This window comes from Notolepis coatsorum (assembly GCF_963971535.1).
Source record: "Notolepis coatsorum genome assembly, chromosome: 2".
In the NCBI taxonomy this organism is placed as follows: domain Eukaryota; kingdom Metazoa; phylum Chordata; class Actinopteri; order Aulopiformes; family Paralepididae; genus Notolepis; species Notolepis coatsorum.
This window is the reverse complement of record NC_140166.1, coordinates 181,520,549-181,544,433: the sequence shown is the minus strand read 5'-3', so window position 1 is coordinate 181,544,433 and position 23,885 is coordinate 181,520,549. Positions and strand designations below refer to the sequence as shown.

The window sequence follows — 23,885 nt, the reverse complement described above, 5'->3', positions numbered from 1 at the left end:
ATTCTCTAGTTGATTCTAGATGCTAGGACTGAAACTAGACAACAGGTTGAGATTTTAATACGCGTTTGCTATGTTTTGTAACTGTAAAAGGTTTGTTTATGTTGGTAATGTTTGTAAACATTGGAGTAAAACAGACCTATAATTTGATTATTGACAGAGGAAGAATGTTCCAAAAAGCTTATTTTCCATCCACAAATAAAATCATTGTGCAAAACTCTTGTTTGAATGCATGAAGAATGTAGTTGTGAAAGTATCACAGCTTTGGCTTTGAATATCTTGCTTCAGAAGTTGTGTTGTGATATGGAGGTATGTGCTTCTACCGTCTCCCTGCAGGAGTGTGACATGGGATCACAACAACACCTCCGCAACAGGCTTTCTAGACGTGGCTCGTGCACTTGAACAGTAAGAACGATAAAACATCACAAATATAAAACGTTATGTAATGTTGTGTACGCCAGAATTCAGGCAACAAAACAAATCAATACCCCACATTGCCATCGTGATGAGGACATTGGCCTTGGAGGCCGTTGTTTTAGTCGTTCCTCTCTTTAGAGCGTTAGTTTATTGCGTTAAATAGGCTGAAATGTATCATTCAAACCAAGCAAATTGTTGCTTCCCACTCTGCTATCGCAAATGGTCCAGGCTTACCTTTAGGCTAAAGGATGACATGGCCGCATAGATCAAAGTATTACTCACTCTATCCAAGTCCCACAGCCTGACACGGCAGTGATCTTTAGTATTACCCACTCTATCTGAGTCCCACAGCTTGGCAAGGCAGTGATATTTATCTGAATCAAAGTATTACTCACTCTATCTGAGTCCCACAGCCTGGCGTGGAAGTGATATTTTGGCACAGATTCTGTCCACTGGGGATATTAAAGGAACACGCCAACTTTTTGGGAAATTTGCTTATTTGCCATCTACCCTGGAGTTAGACAAGCAGATACATTTGCAGTGATTTCATCACCTCAAAAGCCCAGTTTTTCAAAAAGCAACAGGGCTTTTGAGGTGATGAAATCACGGTCCCCAGGCAGCAGTGGTTCGGCAAAAAAAATAATCTGAGTATATATCTGCTTAGAAAACGAAAATGTCAAAATTTTTATAATCTTTTTCCACATGGTAAATACATAGGTCACAACATGTTTACAGGAACGTTTTGGAGTTGTATTTGGAGTGTATTTCGTGACTGTTGGGAACTAGGCTACACTGGCATACCTACTTCCAGTGAATGACGCTAAGCTAGGCTAACAGTGCGGCTGTTCCCTTAGCCTAATGCATGCACAGAGAAGAAAATGGTTTGATTGATTGATTGATTGAAAAGTTTATTAACAGATTGCAGAATGGGTACAGTACAGTACAGCTCAATACATACAATTGTTAAGGGGATGCAGACCAGAGAAATACTTTCGTCTTGTTTACAACAGGGTCCCCCATTTTCAATTCATCATAACATATATGACACACACGACATACAGATAGACAGTACTGCTACATCTATACATTTATGACATACCAGATTTGCAAATACAGTACTGTTTGTGATACAAAAAGTATCCAGAAAAAGAGTGTATATACATTTCACATAGAAACTGTACATTGGAGGAGGTTGGGTATGTGGGGTGGGGTTGGGTGGGTGGGTGGGCGGCTGTACATTGGAGGTGGGGGGGATACTGACAAAGCCATACTTGGTAATTTACTGTACAACTGGGTTAGGACATTTGTAGGGGCCAGTTTCGAATTGCAGTCTCCCGTAGGTGTTCTTTGAGAGTGTTTTTGAAAGTGGGTAGTGATTCACATTCCTTTATAGCTTTGGGTAGGGCGTTCCACATTGATGTGGCATAATTGCGAAACGTGTTTAGTCCCTTGTTTGAGCCGAATCTGGGTTTAACATGATTTGTGGAGCTCCCTCTGGTGTTGTGATCGTGGTATTCACTGACCTTTGGGAAGTATTTTGACATGTACATGGGTACCTTGGTCGTGTAGTGTATCTTGTAGACCAGGCCCGCCATTGCAAGTTGCTGTACTCTGTCGTCTACTCTAAGCCATCCTAGGTTATCAAAGTGGGCAGGGGTGAGGTGGGTTCTAGGAGTCAGGTCAAGCAGTAGTCTGACTAGTTTGTTTTGAGATGTTTGTAATTAGTTTTTTAGTGCCTTTGAGGTGCTTTGGTACCATGAGGTGCAAGCATAGTCGTAGTACCCTTGAATGAGTGCTCCTGCCAGAGTCTTCAGGGTATTCTTGTTTACCAGAGAGGAGATCCGGTACAAGACTCGAGTTCGTTGGTTGACTTTTTTTTATTACATTGGATGCCATTTTGTCACAGGAAAGATTAGCCACTAGGATGGAACCCAGGTAGGTAATTTCATCTTTCCTTGTGACAATATTGTCACCCACTGTAACTGAGAAGCCGTCGGTCTTGCTGAGTTTGTTATTTGAACCGAAGAGAATGGACTCTGTTTTGCCCATGTGTAACGATAGTTTGTTGTCGGCGAGCCATATGCAGATTTTGCCTAGTTCCAAGCTGAGGGCTTTTTCAACCTGTAACTTGTTCTTGTCAGAGACCAGCAGGGCTGAGTCGTCCGCAAACAGGAACAAGTTGCAGTCACAAGCTGACGACATGTCATTTGCATAAATTAGGAATAGTAGCGGTCCTAGTATCCTTCCTTGTGGAACACCACAGCTCACTGTGAGGGGGGGGGGGGGGGGATGTATCTGCTTGTCTAACTCCAGGGTAGATGGCAAATAAGCTAATTTCCCAAAAAGTTGGTGTGTTCCTTTAACCCAGGGGTCGGCAACCTGCCGCAACCTGCCTCGAGGCCGCATGCGGCTCTTTAGCCAATCAGCTGCGGCTCCCTCGGACAAAAAAATAAAAAATAAAATTACTTTTTTTTTCTCTTATTTTGGAGATCGGTGTCATACTGTGACACTGAAATGAAAAAATATTTCATCAACTAAGATATTTAGTCAACAAAAGGCTTGCCTGTATGCCTGATATGTGGTGCGAAATTTGCGAACAACGAAAAATTTACTTTTAATTTTATAGATTTTCCACAAATAAGGGAAGGATTCTAATAGAGCTGCATAGTTCAGGGTTTTATTTAAAAGTAGGTCTACAGATGTCAGTGTTTTTTCTCCTTTTCTGTGTTTTATTTAAAAGTAGGTCTACAAGGTCTTTTTTCAAAGTGGACTACTTTTTATTTGATAAATGTTCCACAAATAAGGGAAGGACTCAAATATACCTGAATAGTTCAGGGTTTTATTTCAAAGTCGGTCTACAGACACCAGTGTTTTGTCTCCTCTTCTGTGTTTTATTAAAAAATAGGTCTACACAGCCAGTATTTCTTCTCCTCTTCATAAGAGTTTGAGGTTTTCCTTTGTTATAACAGGTAAAAACAGCAATTAAAAAGTCAAATTTTTTCTTTTTGTTGCTTTATAATCCCATTAATGCAACAAACTGTGTGCTATAAGTATAAAGTATAATAAATCGCAAATTACTTTGGGTATGCAATTGTCAGGCATTTTATGCTAAATGTGGGGTATGCTTGGGGATATATAAAACGTATACACTGTGTTATCTTCATTTTAAGGGTAAATAGGTTGTGCGGCTCCCTGAGCATTTTATTTTGTGGGACGGGGAAAAGTGGCTCTTTTGATACTAAAGGTTGCTGACCCCTGCTTTAACCTTAAGTAACCCTTGAATCTGAAATCCACTTTGTTCTCTCTTTTTAGCCAGACAGCCTCTGCAATACTACTGTCCTCCTGCAATACCTCAAACCTGTCTCCCTTCCTCTTCTCTTCTTCTTCTTCTTCTTCTTCTTCTTCTTCTTTCTCTTCTTCTCTTCTTCTTCTTCTTCTTCTTCTTCTTCTTCTTCTTCTTCTTCTTCTTCTTCTTCTTCTTCTTCTTCTTCTTCTTCTTCTTCTTCTCTTCTTCTTCTTCTTCTTCTTCTCTTTCCTCTCTCTCAGTAATTTCACCTTGCAGTATAGCCCCTACCCCTCAGTGACATCAGCCAGGCGTATCGCAGCGCCCCCGAGAGGACAGAGCAGGCACTGACCAAGGTTGGCGTCTGAGACCAAGCCCAGTTGTTGAGGGAAAATCAACACAAAATATAAAAAAATATTAATTGACAAAGAAAATCTATCAAACAGCCAAGAATGGTGTGGTTTCTGATATGTGTAATTAATTGTGCTTTTGGGCACTCAGTCAGACAATATCTCTAGTGTTCAAGGCCTTCAAATCCCAAGATTGAGATTCAACCTAACCCTCTTAGGTCAAGGGCAAAGTCTCCATTCTCGTAGGAAAAGGAATTTCAATTGCAAAATCTAGCATCTATAAATGACTACAATACATGTATATACCTATACATTTATTTATTATTCTTATTCTTATTCTTATTACTCAGTATTTATTCATTAACTCAATCAGTGCCAGCTATTGGCCTCATCCTGTGGTAGCAATGCCACGCTTTAAAAGATAGGAGTGTGTCACCTTGTTTGTAGAGCTAAATCTATATTTTATATTATAGCTATGGGTCCAATGTCATTGTCTATTGACAGTATAACCTTCCCTTCAATATGCCATAAAGAAATATTTTTTTCATCAATACGTTCCCGTTTTATACCGTAATGAATATGAACGTTATATCGGAATGGTCGGATAATTCCTGCAAAGCTAGTTATAAGGTGCTAAGCTAATAACGTTAAATCGATTGGCGTTTCAGCCCTACACAAGCTAGAGTTAAAAATCCAAATGCATTTGATCGGTATCATGTTCCATCATGACTTCATAAAGGGGGGGGGGGGGGGCGGGGTAAGTCGTTTCTGATTATTGATTACCATGCATTAGTATTGAATGCTAAAAACGCTTAGCAGCCCGATCGGTATGAAAACATTGCATGATCAAGCCAGAATATACGCCAGATAGTCCTTACCTGTGGCCGGGAGTATTCCAAAAATATATTCCAATTATTTGATCGCCATCTGGTACATCCAATGTTGATTAGGGCCACGGCATAATCAATCACAGCATATGCATCGGATGTCCCATAGACGTTTTGATGCGACCGATTGAAGCTCTAGCCTTGCCGTGTAGTAAAAATCTGCGCTCGGAGACCTTACAGTGTAACACAAGGGTCTGGACCAAGGTTTACTGCAGCTCGATACCGCCACCTGGGAGAATCTGGCCGGTATCCAGTAGGGCTTCTAACGGGAACATATGGGTTCCTGGCATTAAATAGGATATTAAAAATAGAAAAAAAATTAAAATGAGCCGAACACGTAATATTATGTGGTCTGGCACCCAACGGTTGTCTGGCAATCACGTAATATTACGTGGGCGGCACTGATTGAGTTAAAGACAGTGATTTTGGTTGATTCTTCCTGTAACCCTCTAGTTTCCTCCTGACTGCCTTCCATCTACTTTTTCCTACTATGCTTTATTTCTCTACTCTATTTACTACTAGTCTATTTCCTCTGCTACAGTCAGTCCCAGCAGTGTTCATCTCGTCTTTTTCCTTAATATATTTGTCTGGCCATTAGTATATATATACACAGTATGGCATGATGGCATGAATGGCAGTACCTACTGGTACCCCTACTGCAGTCATTCCCATGGGTCCTTAAGGGGGTTCCAGTAAAAAATGTGGAACAATTTAATTTGACTATTTCATTCAGTTAAAGTTCTTATCATAGGTTTTACTTCCTCCATGAATATCTCCTCAAACACAGTATAGACACGGTTCTGGAATTCTGGAAATGTTCATATCTATCTAAAGATCTGCTCAGATGGGGGTCCCAGAGACATGATCTTATCAAACGGGGGGGGGGGGGGTCTGCTGCCTCATGTGTATGAATTTGGGGGTCCGTGACATGAAAGATATTGAGAACCAATGATGTCATGTACCTCCCTGGTCCTCAGATCCAGCGTGCTCTGTTGAGAAACAACCAGACACAACGCTTCTCCCAGAGACAGGCCCTACGACTGCACCAAGGCCTAGTCACTAGCACCGCTGAACAGGTAATGTGTGTGTGTGTGTGTGTGTGTGTGTGTGTGTGTGTGTGTGTGTGTGTGTGTGTGTTGTGTGTGTGTGTGTGTGTGTGTGTGTGTGTGTGTGTGTGTGTGTGTGTGTGTGTGTGTGTGTGTGTGTGTGTGTGTGTGTGTGTGTGTGTGTGTGTGTGTGTTTATCTCACAAAATTCATCATGGATAAGGTCTTGTAAGAACTCTATAACACCCACAAGACCCTCGTCAATACAAAAAGAAAATCCTGGTAAATATTTGTGCGTGTATGTGTGTGTTTGTTTTAGTTTTAGTTTATTTCACCAAATCCATCGTGGATCAGCTCTTGCAGGAACTCTATGCTACTCACATGATCTCTGTAAATACACAAGATCCCTGTAAATATTTGTGTGTGTGAATGAGACGTGTATGCGCACACACTGGCGCCTGACCAATGGAGCATGTGGAGCAGCTGCACCCCCACAATTGAACTTGGGGGAGCAAACGTGTGCTCTTGCACCCCCACTTTTTGATCATATGAAAAATATATATAAATGTAACCCATAACTACGTAATTTCAATCAAATTAATAATACGCAATGACACTTAACACAATGGCGCCCAAGCACGGAGATCTCCGTGTTTCGATTCCACCTGTTGTGGACAGAAGCACGGATATATCCGTGGCAAGTTGTTATTGCTTTTATTCCATTTTAATAACCTATTCAAGGTCGCCGAGCGGCACTGCAGATTTACCCTACTCTTTGAATTCGCCAACATGCAATACCGGCCAGATCCTCTTAGGGGCGCTATCGAGATAATAGAGTGTTCCCTGTGGCAGAAGTTGTCTTTCTTTTTTTGGATCTCTAATGTAGTTTTCTACTCATCTGAAGCGATAGCTATTGTCTGTTGCACAGGATACGTTTTGAATTGTGGATTTCACTATGCAATAAGGGGATTTATCATCAGCCAATGGACATATCGATCTACCAGATGGCGATCGATAACGGGGAAATGCTCGGGTGGATCCAACCGGTTCATGGTAAGATCTTTTTCACGTAAATTACAGCCCGATCGGGCATTGTTTTGATAGCCATCCAGGCGATCGGCCTATGTGATGGCTAGTTAGACGAACACGGTTATTGGTAATCAATAGGGATGTCCGATATTATCGGCCTACCGATATTGGCATTAAAATGTGATAGCGGAAAATATCGGTATCGGTTTTCAAATGTCTTTTTATTTTAAATTTTTTTTAACATTTCTATAACCTTTATTTACCCAGGCAAGCAAGTAAGAACAAATTCAGATTTTATTTATTGTCAAAAGTATGCATAATGTTAATTCCACAACAAGAGATAGTAATGTTAATTACCTGAAATTATTCCGTTTTTTTGGGGGGGGGGGGGGGGGGGGGACCCTGCATATATCGGTATCGGTTGATATCGGTATCGGAAATTAAGAGTTGGACAATATCGGTATATCGGTATCGGTAAAAAAGCCAATATCGAGCATCCCTAGTAATCAATAATAATAAACAACGTCCCCCCCCCCCCCCCCCCCCCTTTCATGCATACATGCTTTGGGATCGTGCCGATCATATGCAGTTTGAATTATTTCTGTAGCATCTGTAAAACGGAAATGCCATTGGATATAACCAGGGCTTGACATTAACACCTGACCACCGGCCAAATGCTGGTAGAATTCGGCTGTGGCCGGTAACTCTGTCATTCTACCGGCCACAGTGGCCGGTGACTTTTTTTCTACGAAAAAAAAACATTGTAGTCTACAAAAGGCATCGGCAATAATTAAGTCAATCCAAGTGATACAACATAATACTACAACTCCCACAACAATTCGGAAAAGTGCATTACCGGCCAGATCCTGGTAGTGGTGCTGTCTCGAGAATGGAGTACTCCTTGTTTTCAGACCAGATGTAAATTTTTTTCATTCAGGCCTACTTTTTCTGTTAGCGTGAAGCTATGCCTTCATCAGATCGCATGGAATACCTTTTGCGACGCCGAATTCAGTATGCAGTAAAGGAATATAGCATCAGCCAATGGACATATCGATCTACCAGATGGCGATCAATAACTGGGAAATCCTTTTTGGGATCCAACCGGCCACAGGTAAGAACGATTTCATGCTGATCAGGCCTTGTTAGCATAGCCAACCAGCCGATGAATGAATGAAAACTTTATTTAACAGATTGCAGAATAGGTACAATACAGTACGGCTCAATACACACAATTGTTGAGGGGATGCAGACCAGAGAAAGACGTTTGTCTTGTTTACATCAGGGTCCCCCATTTTCAATTTATAGTGACATTTATGACATACACAACATACATGACATCATGACATCATGACACATCAGTGTATGATGCTACAATAACGAATGCCGTTATTGGTAATCAATAATCAGAAACAACGTCCCTCGCCCCCCCTTTCATGCATTCATGGTGGAACATGATACCGATCATATGCATTTTAATTTTAAACCTATTCATCATCACACTATAAAATGGGAACGTATTGATGAAAAAATTATTTAGTGTGGTGATTTTTGGCTGGTGAAAATGCTGAGTGGCTAGTGACTTTGGAAAACCACTAGCCACAGTGGCTAGTGAGCCAAAAAGTTTATGTCAAGCCCTGGATATAACGTTAGCAGCTATTAGCCCTATATCTAGCCTTCCAGAAAATATACTAGTCCCAAATCCCGTATAACGCTTATATTCACGGATGCTGGTAATAACAACACCAGCTCACAAGCCTCGGCAATGGGGGGGGGGGGGGGTCGGCTGCTGATGGAGGCGCAGTGTTCAGGGTAACAGAGCATGAGGTGAGGCGGACCTTTAAAAAAGTGAATATCAGGAAGGCAGCAGGTCCAGACGGCATCCCCGGCCGCGTCCTAAAAGTCTGTGCCGACCAACTGGCCCCAGTATTCACTGACATATTTAACCTGTCCTTAGAACAGGCTGTCATCCCCACCTGCCTGAAGAAGTCCACTATTATCCCTGTACCCAAAAAATCCAAGCCTGCTTGCCTCAACGACTACCGCCCTGTAGCTCTCACCTCCATAGCCATGAAGTGCTTCGAGAAGCTAGTAAAGGGCTACATCTGCTCCTCCCTCCCCATCAACATGGACCCCCTGCAATTTGCATACCGCCCCAACAGGTCCACGGAGGACGCCATATCCCATGTGCTGCACACAGCAGCATCACACCTGGACAAGAGGCAGGGGAACTATGTGAGAATGCTATTCATCGACTACAGCTCGGCATTCAATACCATAGTCCCCTCCATACTCATAGCCAAGCTCAGGGACCTGGGCTTGGGCTATGACCTCTGCCAGTGGGTCTTGGACTTCCTGACTGGCAGACCCCAGGTGGTGAATGCAGGCAACTGCACCTCCTCATCCATCACCCTCAACATAGGGGCCCCCCAGGGCTGTGTTCTGAGTCCCCTCCTCTACTCCCTGTACACACACGACTGTGTGGCTCAGCGGAGTAGCAATACAATCGTCAAATTTGCTGACGACACAGTGGTGGTGGGCCTGATCTCTGCCAACGACGAGAGGGCCTACCTGGAAGAGGTCAAGGTCCTGGCGGGATGGTGCCAGGAAAACAGCCTCTCCCTGAACGTCAGCAAAACAAAGGAGATGATTGTGGACTTCAGGAGGTCGGGGGTCAAGGACTACAGCCCCCTCAGCATCGACGGGGCACCGGTTGAGAGAGTCAACAGCTTTAAGTACCTCGGAGCCTACATATCCGAGGACTTGACATGGACCACACACATTAACAGTGTTGTGAAGAAGGCACGACAACGCCTCTACTTCCTCAGGCGCCTAAGGAAGTTCCAAGTCAGCCAGAAGATCCTTAAGAACTTCTACTCATGTACAATAGAGAGCATCTTGACCGGCAACATCACCTCCTGGTTTGGGAATAGCACTGCACAAGACCAAAGCAGACTACAAAGAGTGACACGTTCAGCCGAACGCACAATTGGAGGGGGGCTCCCCACCCTCCAGAACATTTACTACAAGCGTTGCAAGGGCAAGGCTAAGAGAATCATTAAAGACTCCAGTCACCCGAACAACTGCCTCTTTGAACTGCTGCGGTCAGGCAAGCGATACAGGAGTCTCAAGGCGAGCACAGAAAGAAGCTTCTATCCCCAGGCCATCAGGCTGCTAAACGAACAATGAATGAACACTACACAACAACAACCACCAAACGCACATAGCACACACATCCACACGCACACACTCACTTTAAACAAACACACTGTAGCACCCACTCCACACACTTATAGCACACACCCACTTTAAACAAACACACTGTAGCACCCACTCCCCACACTTTATATTTATGGATGAAGGATTGCACTACAACTCGTACACCTTACTGTAAATTGTACCTAAAATTGTACCTCATCCCATTTCTGCTTTGCACTAGATAGTACTGTACATTAGTACACTGCATAGTATTGTGTATTGTATATTATATGGTAACTCAGAACATTGTACATATGTCTATACCGAACACTGTGACCTCATTTTCTTCTTCTAAATTCATGCTATATTATGTTATTATGTTATTTGATACTATCTTGTCTAGCACAGTCTCTGGAGCGTAACAGTAAGAAGCATTTTGTATGAAAGTATTCTGTACTTCTGTATGACAACTATTAAAGAACTTGAACTTGAACTTGAACTATAAAATGAGAACCTATTGATGATTTTTTTTTCTTTAAGCCATTTTGAAGGGACGGTTTATGGACTCAATTGACAATGAGAATGGACAGATAGCAATACTATAAAGTATAGATTTAGCTGTACAAACAGCCCCATGTTTGTTTACATTCCCCGGTCCTCTTGAGATTAATTAGACTCATCCCAATGGCCCCGAATGTGTTAATAGCGAGTTTTTAATTTTCCAAAGATTGTGACCCCCCCGCCCTCCACATTTTAATGGTTTGATCAACTGCCTCTCACGGTCTCTCCCCCAGAGTATGAGCGCATGCGATGGTACCACGTGTTGCTTGTGACTAGAGCGAGCAAAGGAATGGGGGAGGCGGCTGGTGCGAAAACAGCTGTTTTGAATGCCTCGTTTGAATGAAGAAAGTTCACCTGGATATTGGATAACATTCGCTTTGTGAGGATTATTCGTCGGCGTATCACACCAAAATGGAGCAAATCATTACGTAAGTCGAACACTGTGACTGTATACTAAATGCGCAAACAGATTGAAACTGAATATTTCTCGTATGGTGATGCGAGCCGCTGCGCTCGACTGGGGCTATTGATAGCGTCAATATATGAGCTACCTTGCTGCTATAGCGTTAGCGTTACCTAACCATTAGCTAGTGCTGGCTTTAAAGTCAATGTTAGCTTGCTTGGTATCCAACGCTAGCTCGGCAGACAGTGAAGTGATGCTACTGTAATGTATAGCTACGTGCCTAGCTAGCGTTAGCTAAAAGAGCCCTCGCAGTGAATCTTTCATGATGTTGACGTGGTCATGATTTAACACATTGCCGCCCGACCACGAGTTTATACGGGTTTCGAATCCATGCGTTGTGGACAGAATCACGTATATAGCCGTGGCAAGTTGTTATTGCTTTTATTCCATTTTAATAACCGGTTCAAGGTCGCGGACCGGCACTGCAGATCTACCCTATTCTGTGAATTCGAGAAGGTGCAATACCGGCCAGATCCCCTTAGGGGCGCCATCGCTCCACTGCAGTATGCCCTGTGGCTGAAGGAATCAGACTCTTTTTCCTTCCTTCAATGTATATCCCAGTAGCATGATTGTGGATCTACAGCCTGGTATCTTGGATTACGTTCCGGATCGCAGATTTCACCATGCAATAAGGGGATTTATCATCAGCCAATGGACATATCGATCTACCAGATGACAATTGATAACGGGGAAATGCTCGGGGGGATCAGGCCCGACCACGGTAAGATCCCCTTCACGTAAATTACAGCCCCATCGGACACCGTTCTGATAGCCAACCAGGCGAACGGCCTATGTGGCTAGTTAGACGAACACTGCTATTGGTAATCAATAATAATAAACAACGTCCCCCGCCCCCCCCCCCCCCCCCTTTCATGCATACATGCTTTGGGACAGTCCCGATAATATGCAGTTTCAGTTATTTCTTTAGCATCTGTAAAACGGAAATGCCATTGGATATAACGTTAGCAGCTATTAGCCATTTATCTAGCCTCCCAGAAAATATACGAGACAAAATCCTCTATAATGCTTATATTCACGGCGCTATAAAATGACAACCTATTGATGCATTTTTTTTTCTTTAAGGGACGGTTTATGAACTCAATTGACAATGAGAATGGACAGATAGCAATACTATAAAGTATAGATTTAGCTCTACAAAAAGACACAGGTTTGTTTACAAAAGCTGGTCCTCAACCACTATATTAGACGGGTCCCAATGGTCGCGAAAGTGTTAAGAATGGTTGTTGTTGTTTTTGTTGTTGTTGCTACTGCTGCTGGGGATGTGAACGGAGGGGCTTGTCTAGCTCCGCCAGTTTCTGACAAAAATTTGTCAAATTGGTTACTAATGTGAAATATCAGATCGGGAAAGATCGGTATCGGCAGATACTCAAAATCAAAATAAAAAAAACACGATTGGGACATCCCTAATTAATATATTATTATTATTATTATTATTATTATTATTATTATTATTATTATTATTATTATTATTATTATTATTATTATTATTATTATTATTATTATTATTATTATTATTATTATTATTATTATTATTATTATTATTATTATAGTAATTGGCTATCATACTGCAATATAAACTGAGTTTTATAGTGAAAAGAGCAGCTTTATTGGTCAAGATTGAAGGCTCTATATTGCAGGAACTTGCACATACAGGTGTTCATTAATTCTCTGCCACGCTTATGTACATCCTTATACCATCCTCTGCCAGCTCTATTTGTCTATGGAGAAGTTCCCCTTCTTTGCAGGGCTATAACTTTTTAAATTGTATTGCTAAATTGACATTACTATGGCCCATTCAACGTCAATTATCTATCGTTTAGGATGTAGCAACGTTCTACTTTTTCATTCACATATTCATACTAAAATACGGTCTAAAGTATAAATATGTTTTAATCGTTTTCTGCAGCATTCTGCAGAACGTGATTTATAGCCCTAAATGCATTATATTGATGATCAAATACAGTTTGATAGCGATCGGCGCCAGATAAAAAATGTCAAATGTACGTGCTTCTAGAAGTTACTACTCATCATCTGATGTTGACCGGATGGGGGGGGGGGGGGTCGTTTATAATTCCGTGGCCAACGTTAGATGATTCATGTAGTGTGGGTGATATGATCATCAGAGCAGTTTGTATCGAACACGGTAATAATAAACGCTGAAACTTACCCCAGTCTCCTCAGGCTGTTGGGCGATGAGCGTGGAGCAAAAAGATTGCTATTATGGGATGTTGAAATATGCGATCCATTTCCAGGTTGTATAATAGTATATACGTCCAAATCATGTTGTTTATCGAGTTATTGGCAATGGATCGCTATCCATTGTGTCGAGCTCGAGTCCCGCGAGTGGTCGGACCGAATATGGATGAGCACCAGTTCCTGCCGCTCATTTCCTGTTTGGGTGATCCGCCGATCGGCCACCAGATGGCGCTCTTGAACCGTTGGAGAGTTGAGAGGAGATCAACAGGGGATCTCAAGACTCCGCGGGTGAAATATGATTGCCATCACAGATTTTTTAAATATTGATCTCAATGACGTGTTACGGCGTCATTGGCAGATTACGCATGGCGGAGAATGACGTGTTAACTCGTCCTTGGCGATTAAAGGGTTAAATTTAAAAAAATCTGCCGTGGAGGGGGTCGTGCCGGATCCCCTCCAAACCACCCCTTGCCTGTCACTTACTATAACTAGGCGGCCATGTGCGTACACATATGTATGTGTGTGTGTGTGTGTGTGTGTGTGTGTGCGTGCGCATGTGCGTGTGTGCATTTCTGTGTGTGTAAGTCTTAGTAACTAACACTCGTGCCAACATCTCTGTCTGTTTCCAAGGTGATGGAGCGGCTGTGTGTGCGTGTGCAGCAGCAGGTGTGTGTGCTGAGAGGTGTCGGGGAGATGGAGGAGATACAAGCTGCTAAACAAGTGCTGAAAGAGGCCAGGAACTCCCGCGCTGTGAGTGACATGTTTGTTTCCATGGGTCCAACTTGTGTCCAACTGAGACATCTCACTCACGAGGTGTACTCAAAGGCATATCAGAGCTCTGTTTGTATTTTAATCCTATGTATGTTTTTATATGTATTCAAAGAAAGTGTTTACAGTGTGTGTGTGTGTGTGTGTGTGTGTGTGTGTGTGTGTGTGTGTGTGTGTGTGTGTGTGTGTGTGTGTGTGTGTGTGTGTGTGTGTGTGTGTGTGTGTGTGTGTGTGTGTGTTCTCTCACCCTCAGCTCTACCCCTCACTGTGTGAACTGGCTCATGTGCTGTCAGTAGACGGGCCAGTAAGACAGAGACTGGACTCTCTGGCTGGAGAACTGGCTAAAGCTGCGGACAAGGAGCTACAGGTACACACACACACACACACACACACACATACACACACACACAAATAATTTCTAAGGCTGTAGACGAGAAGCTATTCTAGTGGCCTGCTAATAGTCTCATTTACATTTACATTTAGTCATTTAGCTGACGCTTTTATCCAAAGCGACTTACAAGTTCTGTACGACAAGCCATCAGGAAGGGCACAACTCTATCAGCTGAGCAACAATGTTCATCAAAGTGTTGAGTGCTACAGTGTAGGTTAGTTTATTAGGACAAGTGCATGACAGTACGGTTAGTTAGGGTTAGATTTTTTTTTTATAGTTTTTTTTTTTGAATTCAGATAATGGTTGAAGAAGTGCGTCTTTAGTCGACGGCGAAAGATTGGACGTGATTCGGCTGTCCTAACTGGGGTGGGTAGTTCATTCCACCATTGTGGGGCAAGGACTGAGAATAGGCGACTTCTCTTTGATGACCCTCCCGGAGCTTGGATAGGAGTAGGTCTGAGGCGGCCAGAAGATGCAGAGCGTAGGGGTCTTGAGGGTGTGTAGTTAGAGACCATTGACCGGAGGTAGGCGGGAGCGGTTCCCTTTGCCGCACGGTATGCTAGGTCGAGGGCCTTGAAGCGGATTCGTGCAGCAATGGGGAGCCAGTGCAGGTCCCTAAGAAGTGGGGTGACATGGGCCGACTTCGGTAGGTTTGAGATCAGGCGGGCCGCTGCGTTCTGAATGAGTTGAAGAGGCTTAGTGGCAGTGGCCGGGAGGCCAGCGAGCAGTGCATTGCAGTAGTCGAGGCGGGAGATGACTGTTGATTGGACGAGGAGTTGGGTGGCTTCTTTTGTCAGGAAGGGGCGGATCCTTCTGACGTTGCTCAGGAGGAATCGGCAGGTTCTGGTCGTCGCTGCGATGTGAGCAGAGAAGTTCAACTGGTCGTCGAGGACAACACCAAGGTTCTTGGCGGTCGGGGACGCAGTCACAACTGCATTCTCGACTGTGATTGAAAGGTCGGTTAGGGGGGAGGATTTGGCCGGCAGGTGGAGCAATTCTGTTTTGCTTAGGTTCAGTTTGAGGTGGTTGGACGTCATCCAGGCGGAGATGTCGGACAGACAGGCCGAGATCCGCTCAGAGACGTGGATATCTGAGGGAGGGAAGGAGAGGGAGAGTTGAGTATCGTCGGCATAACAATGGTAGGAGAAGCCATGAGACGTGATGATGTTACCCAGTGATTTAGTGTAGAGGGAGAAGAGAAGGGGTCCTAAAACCGAGCCCTGGGGGACACCCGTCCGCAGGGGGCGGGTGGCCGACAGGGTCCCTCTCCATGACACTTGGTAGGAGCGGTCATTGAGGTATGATGACAGCCATGTCAGCGCAGAGCCAGCCACTCCCATTCCTGCGAGGGCCGCAAGGAGGATCTGGTGGTTGACTGTGTCGAAGGCTGCAGATAGATCTAGGAGAATCAGGACAGAGGAGAGGCCTTTCGCTTTTGCTAAGTGAAGTGCCTCTGTGACCGCAATGAGGGCTGTCTCTGTGGAGTGACCAGTCCTGAAGCCTGACTGATTAGGGTCTAGGAGGTCATTCTGTAAGAGATAAGCAGTAAGTTGGTTGGATACAGCACGTTCAAGTGTTTTAGAAAGGAAGGAGAGAAGAGAGACAGGACGGTAGTTGCCTATGATGGTAGGGTTCAGGGTTGGTTTTTTTATGAGCGGCGTGACTCTGGCTTGTTTTAGGGAGGTGGGGACCACCCCCGAGTTGAGTGAGGAGTTGATGGTTGCAGTTAGGAATGGGACGATGTCTGGTGCTATGGTCTGGAGGAGTGGGGAGGGTAGCTGGTCCAGCTGGCAAGTAGTCGGACGGTTCGACGTTACCAGTGTCAGGGTCTCTGCTTCTGTAATGGGAGAGAAAGATGACAGAGTGAAGGATGAGGTTCTCGATTCAGCATTTGGAATGGGTGGGGGTTGGGAGAAGGAGCTGCGGATGTTCTCCACTTTTTCCTCAAAGAAGATCGCAAAGTCTTCGGCAGAGAAAGATGAGGGAGGGGGGGGTGGGGGGGGAGTGAGGAGGGAGGACATGGTAGCATGCAGTTTGCGAAGATTCTTGGCAGAGGCCTCGATCCTATGGTGGAAGAAAGAAGCTTTGGCATTAGTGATGGTTTTGGAGAATGTTAACAAGAGGTTGTGATATGTGTCGATGTCAGCAGTGAGGCGTGACTTTCTATACTTCCTTTCAGCCGCTCTCAGGACCTGTCTTTGTTCTCTCACTGGATCTGTCAGCCATGGACTGGGTGGGGAACGGCGGGCAGGTTTCTCAACGAGGGGACAGAGCTTGTTGAAGGAGGTTGCAAGGGCTGAAAGGAGGGTGGAGGTTGCCATCTCTGTGGAGAGAGCAGAGAAGGTGTCACTCAAAGGTAGAGCGGATAGTATGTCAGAGGAGAGGGTGGAGGGGGATAGGGAGGGCAGGTTGCGTCTGAGTGAGACTGTTTGAGTTGGGGTGAAGACCTTTCGGTTAAGCATGAGAGTTAGTGAGAAGCATATGAATGTAAATGTAATCTCGATTTGTCACTAATGTCAATATGCTATAGAATGTATAGTCAAGATAGATTCTCCATGGATAATAGGATATGTCATTCATATCATGTCATTGTTAATACTAACAGTGCAATGTTAATGAGGCCTAAAGTATTCCACTACGCGAATACTAAAATCAAAAAAACATTTATTTCATATTTCATATTTATTTGTAACTATAGTGAATTTTCATATGGGTTTCCCAAACACATTTCAGACAACACCATTAAAAGGTTTATATTTTGTGGGTCTTAAATCACTTTTAAAGATGCTATAGATAAAAAAGAATTCATGTAGAGTAATATATATATTTTCTTTTAAGTAATACATCCACAGAGCTTTTAGAAAGGTGTGGTATAAAAGTATTGCTTTTCCCAACATGAATTATTGATTAATAAATGTATCATTTAAAAAAAATTGGCGGGTCCAAAATGAATGTTGCATGTATCCCCTCCCATTTCCCCACGTGAAATGCACCTGATTGGTTAAATAACGTTAGGTTAGCCGCGAGCTAAGCTAACATTAGGTTAGCCGCGAGCTAAGCTAACTAGCGTTAGCCGCGAGCTATTAACCGTGGAAACTTTCACAGCAAAGTGACTCCACAACACCTGTTCCATTAGTGGGGGGGGGGGTATATTGACGAGGCTTGACAACAGAGGTTCACGTTTATTGGCTGTTCATTTATATTATATCATCAGGGCTTCTCCAGGTTCCAACGCTGTGTTACTGTTGACTTTTACTTCCCCGTGTGACGTCACTTCAAATACGGCTACCAAGACTCAAAAAGCAAAAGCGAGTCGAGTCGATTAGGTACCATGCAGTGAAAAGTGGCATAACAGAATACTTCATAATGTTTGTTAAAAAGTAAATATATATTTAGTACACGTGATTTATTTATTTTAAATAACACAGTGACTTTTCCTTTTTGATTAGATAGTCTAGTGCTGGTTGAGCATATGCATACTTTATGTTGATGGCCTTTGTCTATAATGTGGCCACAAAAATAGAAAGGTTTAATTATTTAGTTTGTTTGCACTAAGTTAATACTTTGACAAATGTTGCTTATATTTTTCAGTCAGTTCGGTCTTTGTGTGCCAAACATTATTAAAGGTAGAACATTTTTTTTTACCAAATAAATGAGAAGCATTTGTGAACTGTTCCACCCCGCCAGACAGTCCATTTAATAAACCTCTTCCTACCTCTTGTGCAGGTCATCGTTGACTCCATGGTGTCTCTCTGTCGGGAGTTGTGTCCCCTGTCGTCGTCCGCGGCGGAGAAATTGACTCCTCCCATGTCGTCCGTCTCAGAGCGCATCTCCATCCCTCGCTCTGCCATCCGCACGGCCCTGATGGAGCGGGCGGCGCAGGACATCCACCGAGCCCTGGAGTAAGAGGGGCGGGGGGCTTTCAGTATTAAAGATACACTACGTAACTTTCTCATTGCTTCATTTTTTCTTTGAACTTTATTTTATATAGTCATAGTGAACATCACGTTGCATCATACATATACTTGATTCACATAGTCAATGACATTTGCCACTCAAGCTCTTCCAGTTTATGCAATTTTTATTAAAAATATTCAGCATAAACAAAATAAGCAGTATAAACAGAGTACGCCTCATAAACAACCCAGGGGAGGAAAACTTTAAGATAAAGATTATTTTTAAAGAGGTAGGTCAGACTCATGTTAGTGTGTATCCTGGTACAAAGTGACCATCTGCATAAACCTATATTTTTTCAGTTGCAATTGTGCAGTAATTTCTTCCATTGTATATATCTGTCTGTCCATTGTTTTATTAATTTGAATTTGAATTTTTTTGTAGGTGGTTGATTTTGTAACCATGCCATAGTTATCATTTCCCTTGCTGTTAACAGTAACACTCTCAATATGTACAACGTATCCCCATAGTATGTACCGTTCGGTATACATCCAAAGATATAGTACAATGGATTCAGAGGTAAGTCAAGATCTAGAATGGTGTTTTTTTTTTTTATCCACTTTTTCTCCTCTTTTTCTAATTTTCTCCCATCCCAATTACCTGCTGTGTCAAATCTCCCCTCCCCTGTCTTGAACGTTGCTCGCATATGCCCCCCACTGGCCGGTTGTAGGGAGGATAGAAGCCTTGCATCACATGTCCCCTCCAATACACGAAGAGGCAGCCTGTCACATCTTTTCACCTGCCAGCACGGACTCTCATTGGCGAGGTGTAACGTGTGGGAAGCTCACACTACCCCCGCCATTTCCTGTCTCTGCTGTGCAGGTGTCCCCAACCGACCTGTAGGAGTCACTGTCCACAACGTCCAGATTACCACCCATCGACTTCCACCCGCTAACTCTGCCAATTGAGTTAGTATGACGACTGGCCCAAGCCGGAGGCAACGCCGACAGCCGGAGTCGAACCCGGCGCAATGTCCGCTGTGCCACCCAGCCACCCCTGATCTAGAATAGTTTTAATCTCATTTTTGATATTCACCCAAAATGTCTGCATTTTTGGACAGTCCCAGAAAATATGTGTACATTCCACATCCTCTCCAACATAGTGGTGAGGACCCACCAGCAAATCCGGAGAGAACTTGAGAAGTCCTAAAGTACCTGACCTTGACTTTCCAGTCCTTCCACATAGGGCTATTTGTGATCTTATGATTACTTGAATGACTGTCCTCCCATTCTTCATTTTCTATGATCACATTAGCTTCCAACTCCCATTTTTCTTTAATATAGGCGGTATCTCCTGGATCATCTAGTTGTAACATGTTGTAAATATTGCATATCTGCTTTCTTTCCATCAAGTTTTTCTCTATTGTGTTAATAAAGTACCGCTCCACGTTTGTTGGCGGTCTCTTAATTGCTTCCCACTCACTTGTGAGTCATTACATAATGCCTTATTTGAAAGTAAGCATGTGCAAACGATTTCAAACAGTCTCCTTCCATTAATTGTTTGATAGTAACCAGGCCTAAGTCCGCCCACTTTTTAAAACCCCCATCGCCCATAGCTGGACGGAACTCTGTATTATCTGCTATTGGCATGGCCCTAGATATTGATCGTGGACCTTCTCCCTTTTTCCTTACATTTTCCCACACCTTTATGTATTTGTAATCCATTTGTTACCAATCTTAATTTTTTTCTATTATGCTTTCCCCAGGAATATTATGGATCTGAGAGGGGTCTCTGGAATTGAGTTTTGCTCAATCTGTACCCATCCGGAATCTAGGTCCTTTTGTATCCAATGCACAAGTACCGTAATTGCCGGACTATAAGCCGCACCTGAATATAAGCCGCACCAGCTAGATATAGAAAGAAAAATAAACGTGTACATATACAAGCCGCACCTGAGTATAAGCCGCAGGTGTCCACTAGACACCTGCGAGAGCACCTCTGGTGGCCGTTCGCTGTAAAAATCCATAGATTAGCCGCATCGTTGTATAAGCAGCAGGGTTCAAAACATGGGTAAAAAGGTGCGGCTTATAGTCCGGCAATTACGGGTATGCGTAGTTGAGCTGCCCAGTAGTCGTTTTTTTTTAATTTGGAGACCACCCTTGTACTTTGGCAAACATAGTGTTTTGAGCCTTACTCTAGGACTTTTCCTCTGCTAGTAGAATTTGGAAAGGAGTTTATCCAACCTCTTGAAGGTAGTGGCAGGTATTGGTATAGGTAGAGACTGGAAGAAAAAAAGAAATCTAGGTAACACATTCATTCGGATTGATTATATTCTTCCCACTAGAGAGAGAGGTAAAATGTCCCATCTAGCCATGTCTGATTTGATTTGTACAATCAACTTTTCGTAGTTTGCTTGATATAACTGATTACGGCTGGGAGTCAGAATAATTCCAAATACCTGAATCCGTCTCTAGCTCAGTGGAAGGGTGCTATACTATTCAGATGTGTTGGCCATGTTCCCACTAGCATGGCTTCTGATTTGGTCTCATTTACCTTATAACCCGACAGTTCGCCATAATTTCTTAAATCCATCATTATGATTGGAATTTAATCTAAGGGATTTTTGATATAAAGTAAAATGTTGGGGCGCCCCAGTGGCGAACCACAGCGCACTCAGCCGCGACACGGCCGACCCGGGTTCGACTCCTGTCTCCCATTCCTCCTCTGTCTCTCTCTACTGGACTGCCCAGTAGCAATAAAGCGATAAAACGCCAAAAAATAAATCTTAAAAAGTAAAATGTCATCAGCAAATCAGAGATCTTGTGTGTAATGCCTTTTTGGTCATCTATTCACTGTATCTGAGGGTTTGATCTAATCATCTTCGCTAGTGGCTCTATCCCAATCGCAAATAGTAAAGGAGACAAAACGTCTCCTTGACGTGTCCCTCTCTGTATCTCAAAGAAGTGAGAGCAGTGACCATTCACCCTTACTCTAGATTTAGGATTTGTATATAAACATTTTGTCCAATCTATAAATGTGTTATTGAATCCCATACCTTTCAATGTTAGTTCAAGGTACAGCCAATCAACTCTATCGAATGCCTTCTCTGCATCTAAGCCGAGAAGCATCGATGGTTCTTTTCGAGATCCAGCCACTGTTTGGATCATTGCTTCTTTAGCAATCCAAATCACAGAGTGGAGGGGGCTAAGTTGGGCTGAGCAACATGTGAGCTCATCTGGTCGGGCATCGTTTTAACCAAACTCTCTCTCCTTCCCTCCCTCTCCCTCCCTCCCTTCTTCATCTTGTCTTTCTCAGAGAAGTGAAGCTCTCAGTCGTGTCCTATCTCACCAACTCCATCGTGGATCAGATCCTGCAGGAACTTTATGCCACCCACAAGACCCTTGTAAATACCAATTAATTCTCATAATTATTTGTATGAGTGTGTGTGTGTGTGTGTGTGTGTGTGTGTGTGTGTGTGTGTGTGTGTGCGCGCGCGTGCGTGCGTGTGTGTGTGTGTGTATATGTGTGTGGCGGGGGGGGGGGGGTTTACATGGGTGGGTGTGTGCCTTTAGTTCTTCCTTACTTTACTTTAGAGAAAGACCTCCTCTGTGTCTCAGTCCCGGCAGGTATCCCAGGTGAAACGGTGGGAGGGGACGTGTGAAGGCGGGACAGGTCGGAGGTCACACCGACACCGAGACTCTCTTGACATCACTGACGAGGAGCTGGGCACCAGCATAGTGAGTGCTGATGTACTGTGTGTGTGTGTGTGTGTGTGTGTGTGTGTGTGTGTGTGTGTGTGTGTGTGTGTGTGTGTGTGTGTGTGTGTGTGTGTGTGTGTGTGTGTGTGTGTGTGTGTGTGTGTGTGTGTGTGTGTGTGTGTGTGTGTGTGTGTGTGTGTGTGTGTGTGTGTGTGTGTGTGTGTGTGTGTGTGTGTGTGTGTGTGTGTGTGTGTGTGTGTGTGTGTGTGTGTGTGTGTGTGTGTGTGTGTGTGTGTGTGTGTGTGTGCGTGCGCGCGCGCGCGTGCGTGTGTGTCAGGTTTGGGTTCAACACAATTTCAATTCAATCAATTCAAAATGGAAACAGAAATTGCTGTTTATTTGCTGATGATGGAACATGTACTCGTTTGTTTTTTATTTGTCATTACATGTATTTGTATCCAATGAAGGTTTCTTATAAACAGCCTACACTTTTGGTTTTGGCAAAGTTTTAATGAGTCCAACCTCCTTTGATTGACAGGCAGTTAGCTTGTTCAATAGCACTGAAATGCCCCATGCTCGTGGTGTGCATGTGTGTCCTCGTGCTCGTGGTGTGCATGTGTGTCCTCGTGCGTATGCTGGAAGAACGCATGATTGATACACAGTTTTCAGGGACTCCTTTCCTCCTACTGTGCTCTATAGCGCCAAGTAGCAGGGCAAAAACTCTGGAACCCTTCAATTGGACAGGCCAACCTTCCCATACCAAAAGGTTTTCAGTATTTGAATAAAGGAAATCCACTACTTTCAAAAGCGGGTTGAACATAAACCTGGTGTGTGTGTGTGTGTGTGTGTGTGGTTGTGTGTGGTTGTGTGTCTTTTTGTGTGTGTGTGTGTGTGTGTGTGTGTGTGTGTGTGTGTGTGTGTGTGTGTGTGTGTGTGTGTGTGTGTGTGTGTGTGTGTGTGTGTGTGTGTGTGTGTGCGTGCGTGCGTGCGTTCCTCATGTACATGTATGTGTGTCTGAGGGTTATTTAGTCAGCATCTCCATATCTTCCTCTAGGACACAATAGCCATTAAGAAGCGCAGCTCTAGAACCAGGAGGATACGACCTGTCTCCACCAGGCTGAGTGAGTATCATATCCTCTTAGGCTTCTCTCTCTTCCCTCTCTCCTCTCCACCCCCCCTGTCTCTTTGAGAGTCCCATTAGTGTGTATCCTGCTGGGCCCCTCTTTCCCCTCTCTCCCTCTTTCCCCTCTCTCTCTGCTTCTCTCTCTTTATCTGAGGAGGCAATTAAAGGCTGGTTCGACCTGCCTAAGCCAAGTCCTGCCTCGGTATATTTGGAAGCAGTTGCCAATAGAGTCCTTGCACAGAATGTTTGTGTCGTTCTCTTTCCTCCAGTATGGTTGCCTGTAACCATTGGTAACCACTTACGCGAGAAAATGCCAAATTTCTGTGCGGTGGTAGAGCAGGTAACACTGAAAAAACATCTTATTACCGTTCTACTGTGGCTTGTTTACAAGATAAGACACCAAATGATTATGTTTTCGTTGATATATTTCTCATATATCAAACACACAGCAACCGTTGTTTTGCACATAGCGACTGTTGTCTCTTCCATCCCATTGCCAAACGTTCCCGCGCGAGGCCTCTTACCGTGTCCTCGAAGCAGAGGAGACGGCTCCACATGACTCTCATA

The 23,885-nt window shown here is 43.8% G+C and overlaps 1 protein-coding gene across 1 annotated transcript in view; it reads left to right on the top strand.

The window, feature by feature from the left end:
* The window catches only part of LOC311222668 (capping protein, Arp2/3 and myosin-I linker protein 3-like), a gene marked incomplete at its 5' end in the record, with an annotated part of 86,266 nt that overhangs the window by 40,378 nt on the left and 22,003 nt on the right, over positions 1-23,885 (top strand). The window contains 10 exon segments of the mRNA XM_084307264.1: positions 334-402; positions 3,961-3,976; positions 3,982-4,053; positions 5,912-6,010; positions 14,075-14,194; positions 14,466-14,579; positions 18,330-18,505; positions 21,813-21,900; positions 22,115-22,234; positions 23,250-23,316. Coding sequence (XP_084163390.1) covers positions 334-402; positions 3,961-3,976; positions 3,982-4,053; positions 5,912-6,010; positions 14,075-14,194; positions 14,466-14,579; positions 18,330-18,505; positions 21,813-21,900; positions 22,115-22,234; positions 23,250-23,316 — 941 coding nt within the window.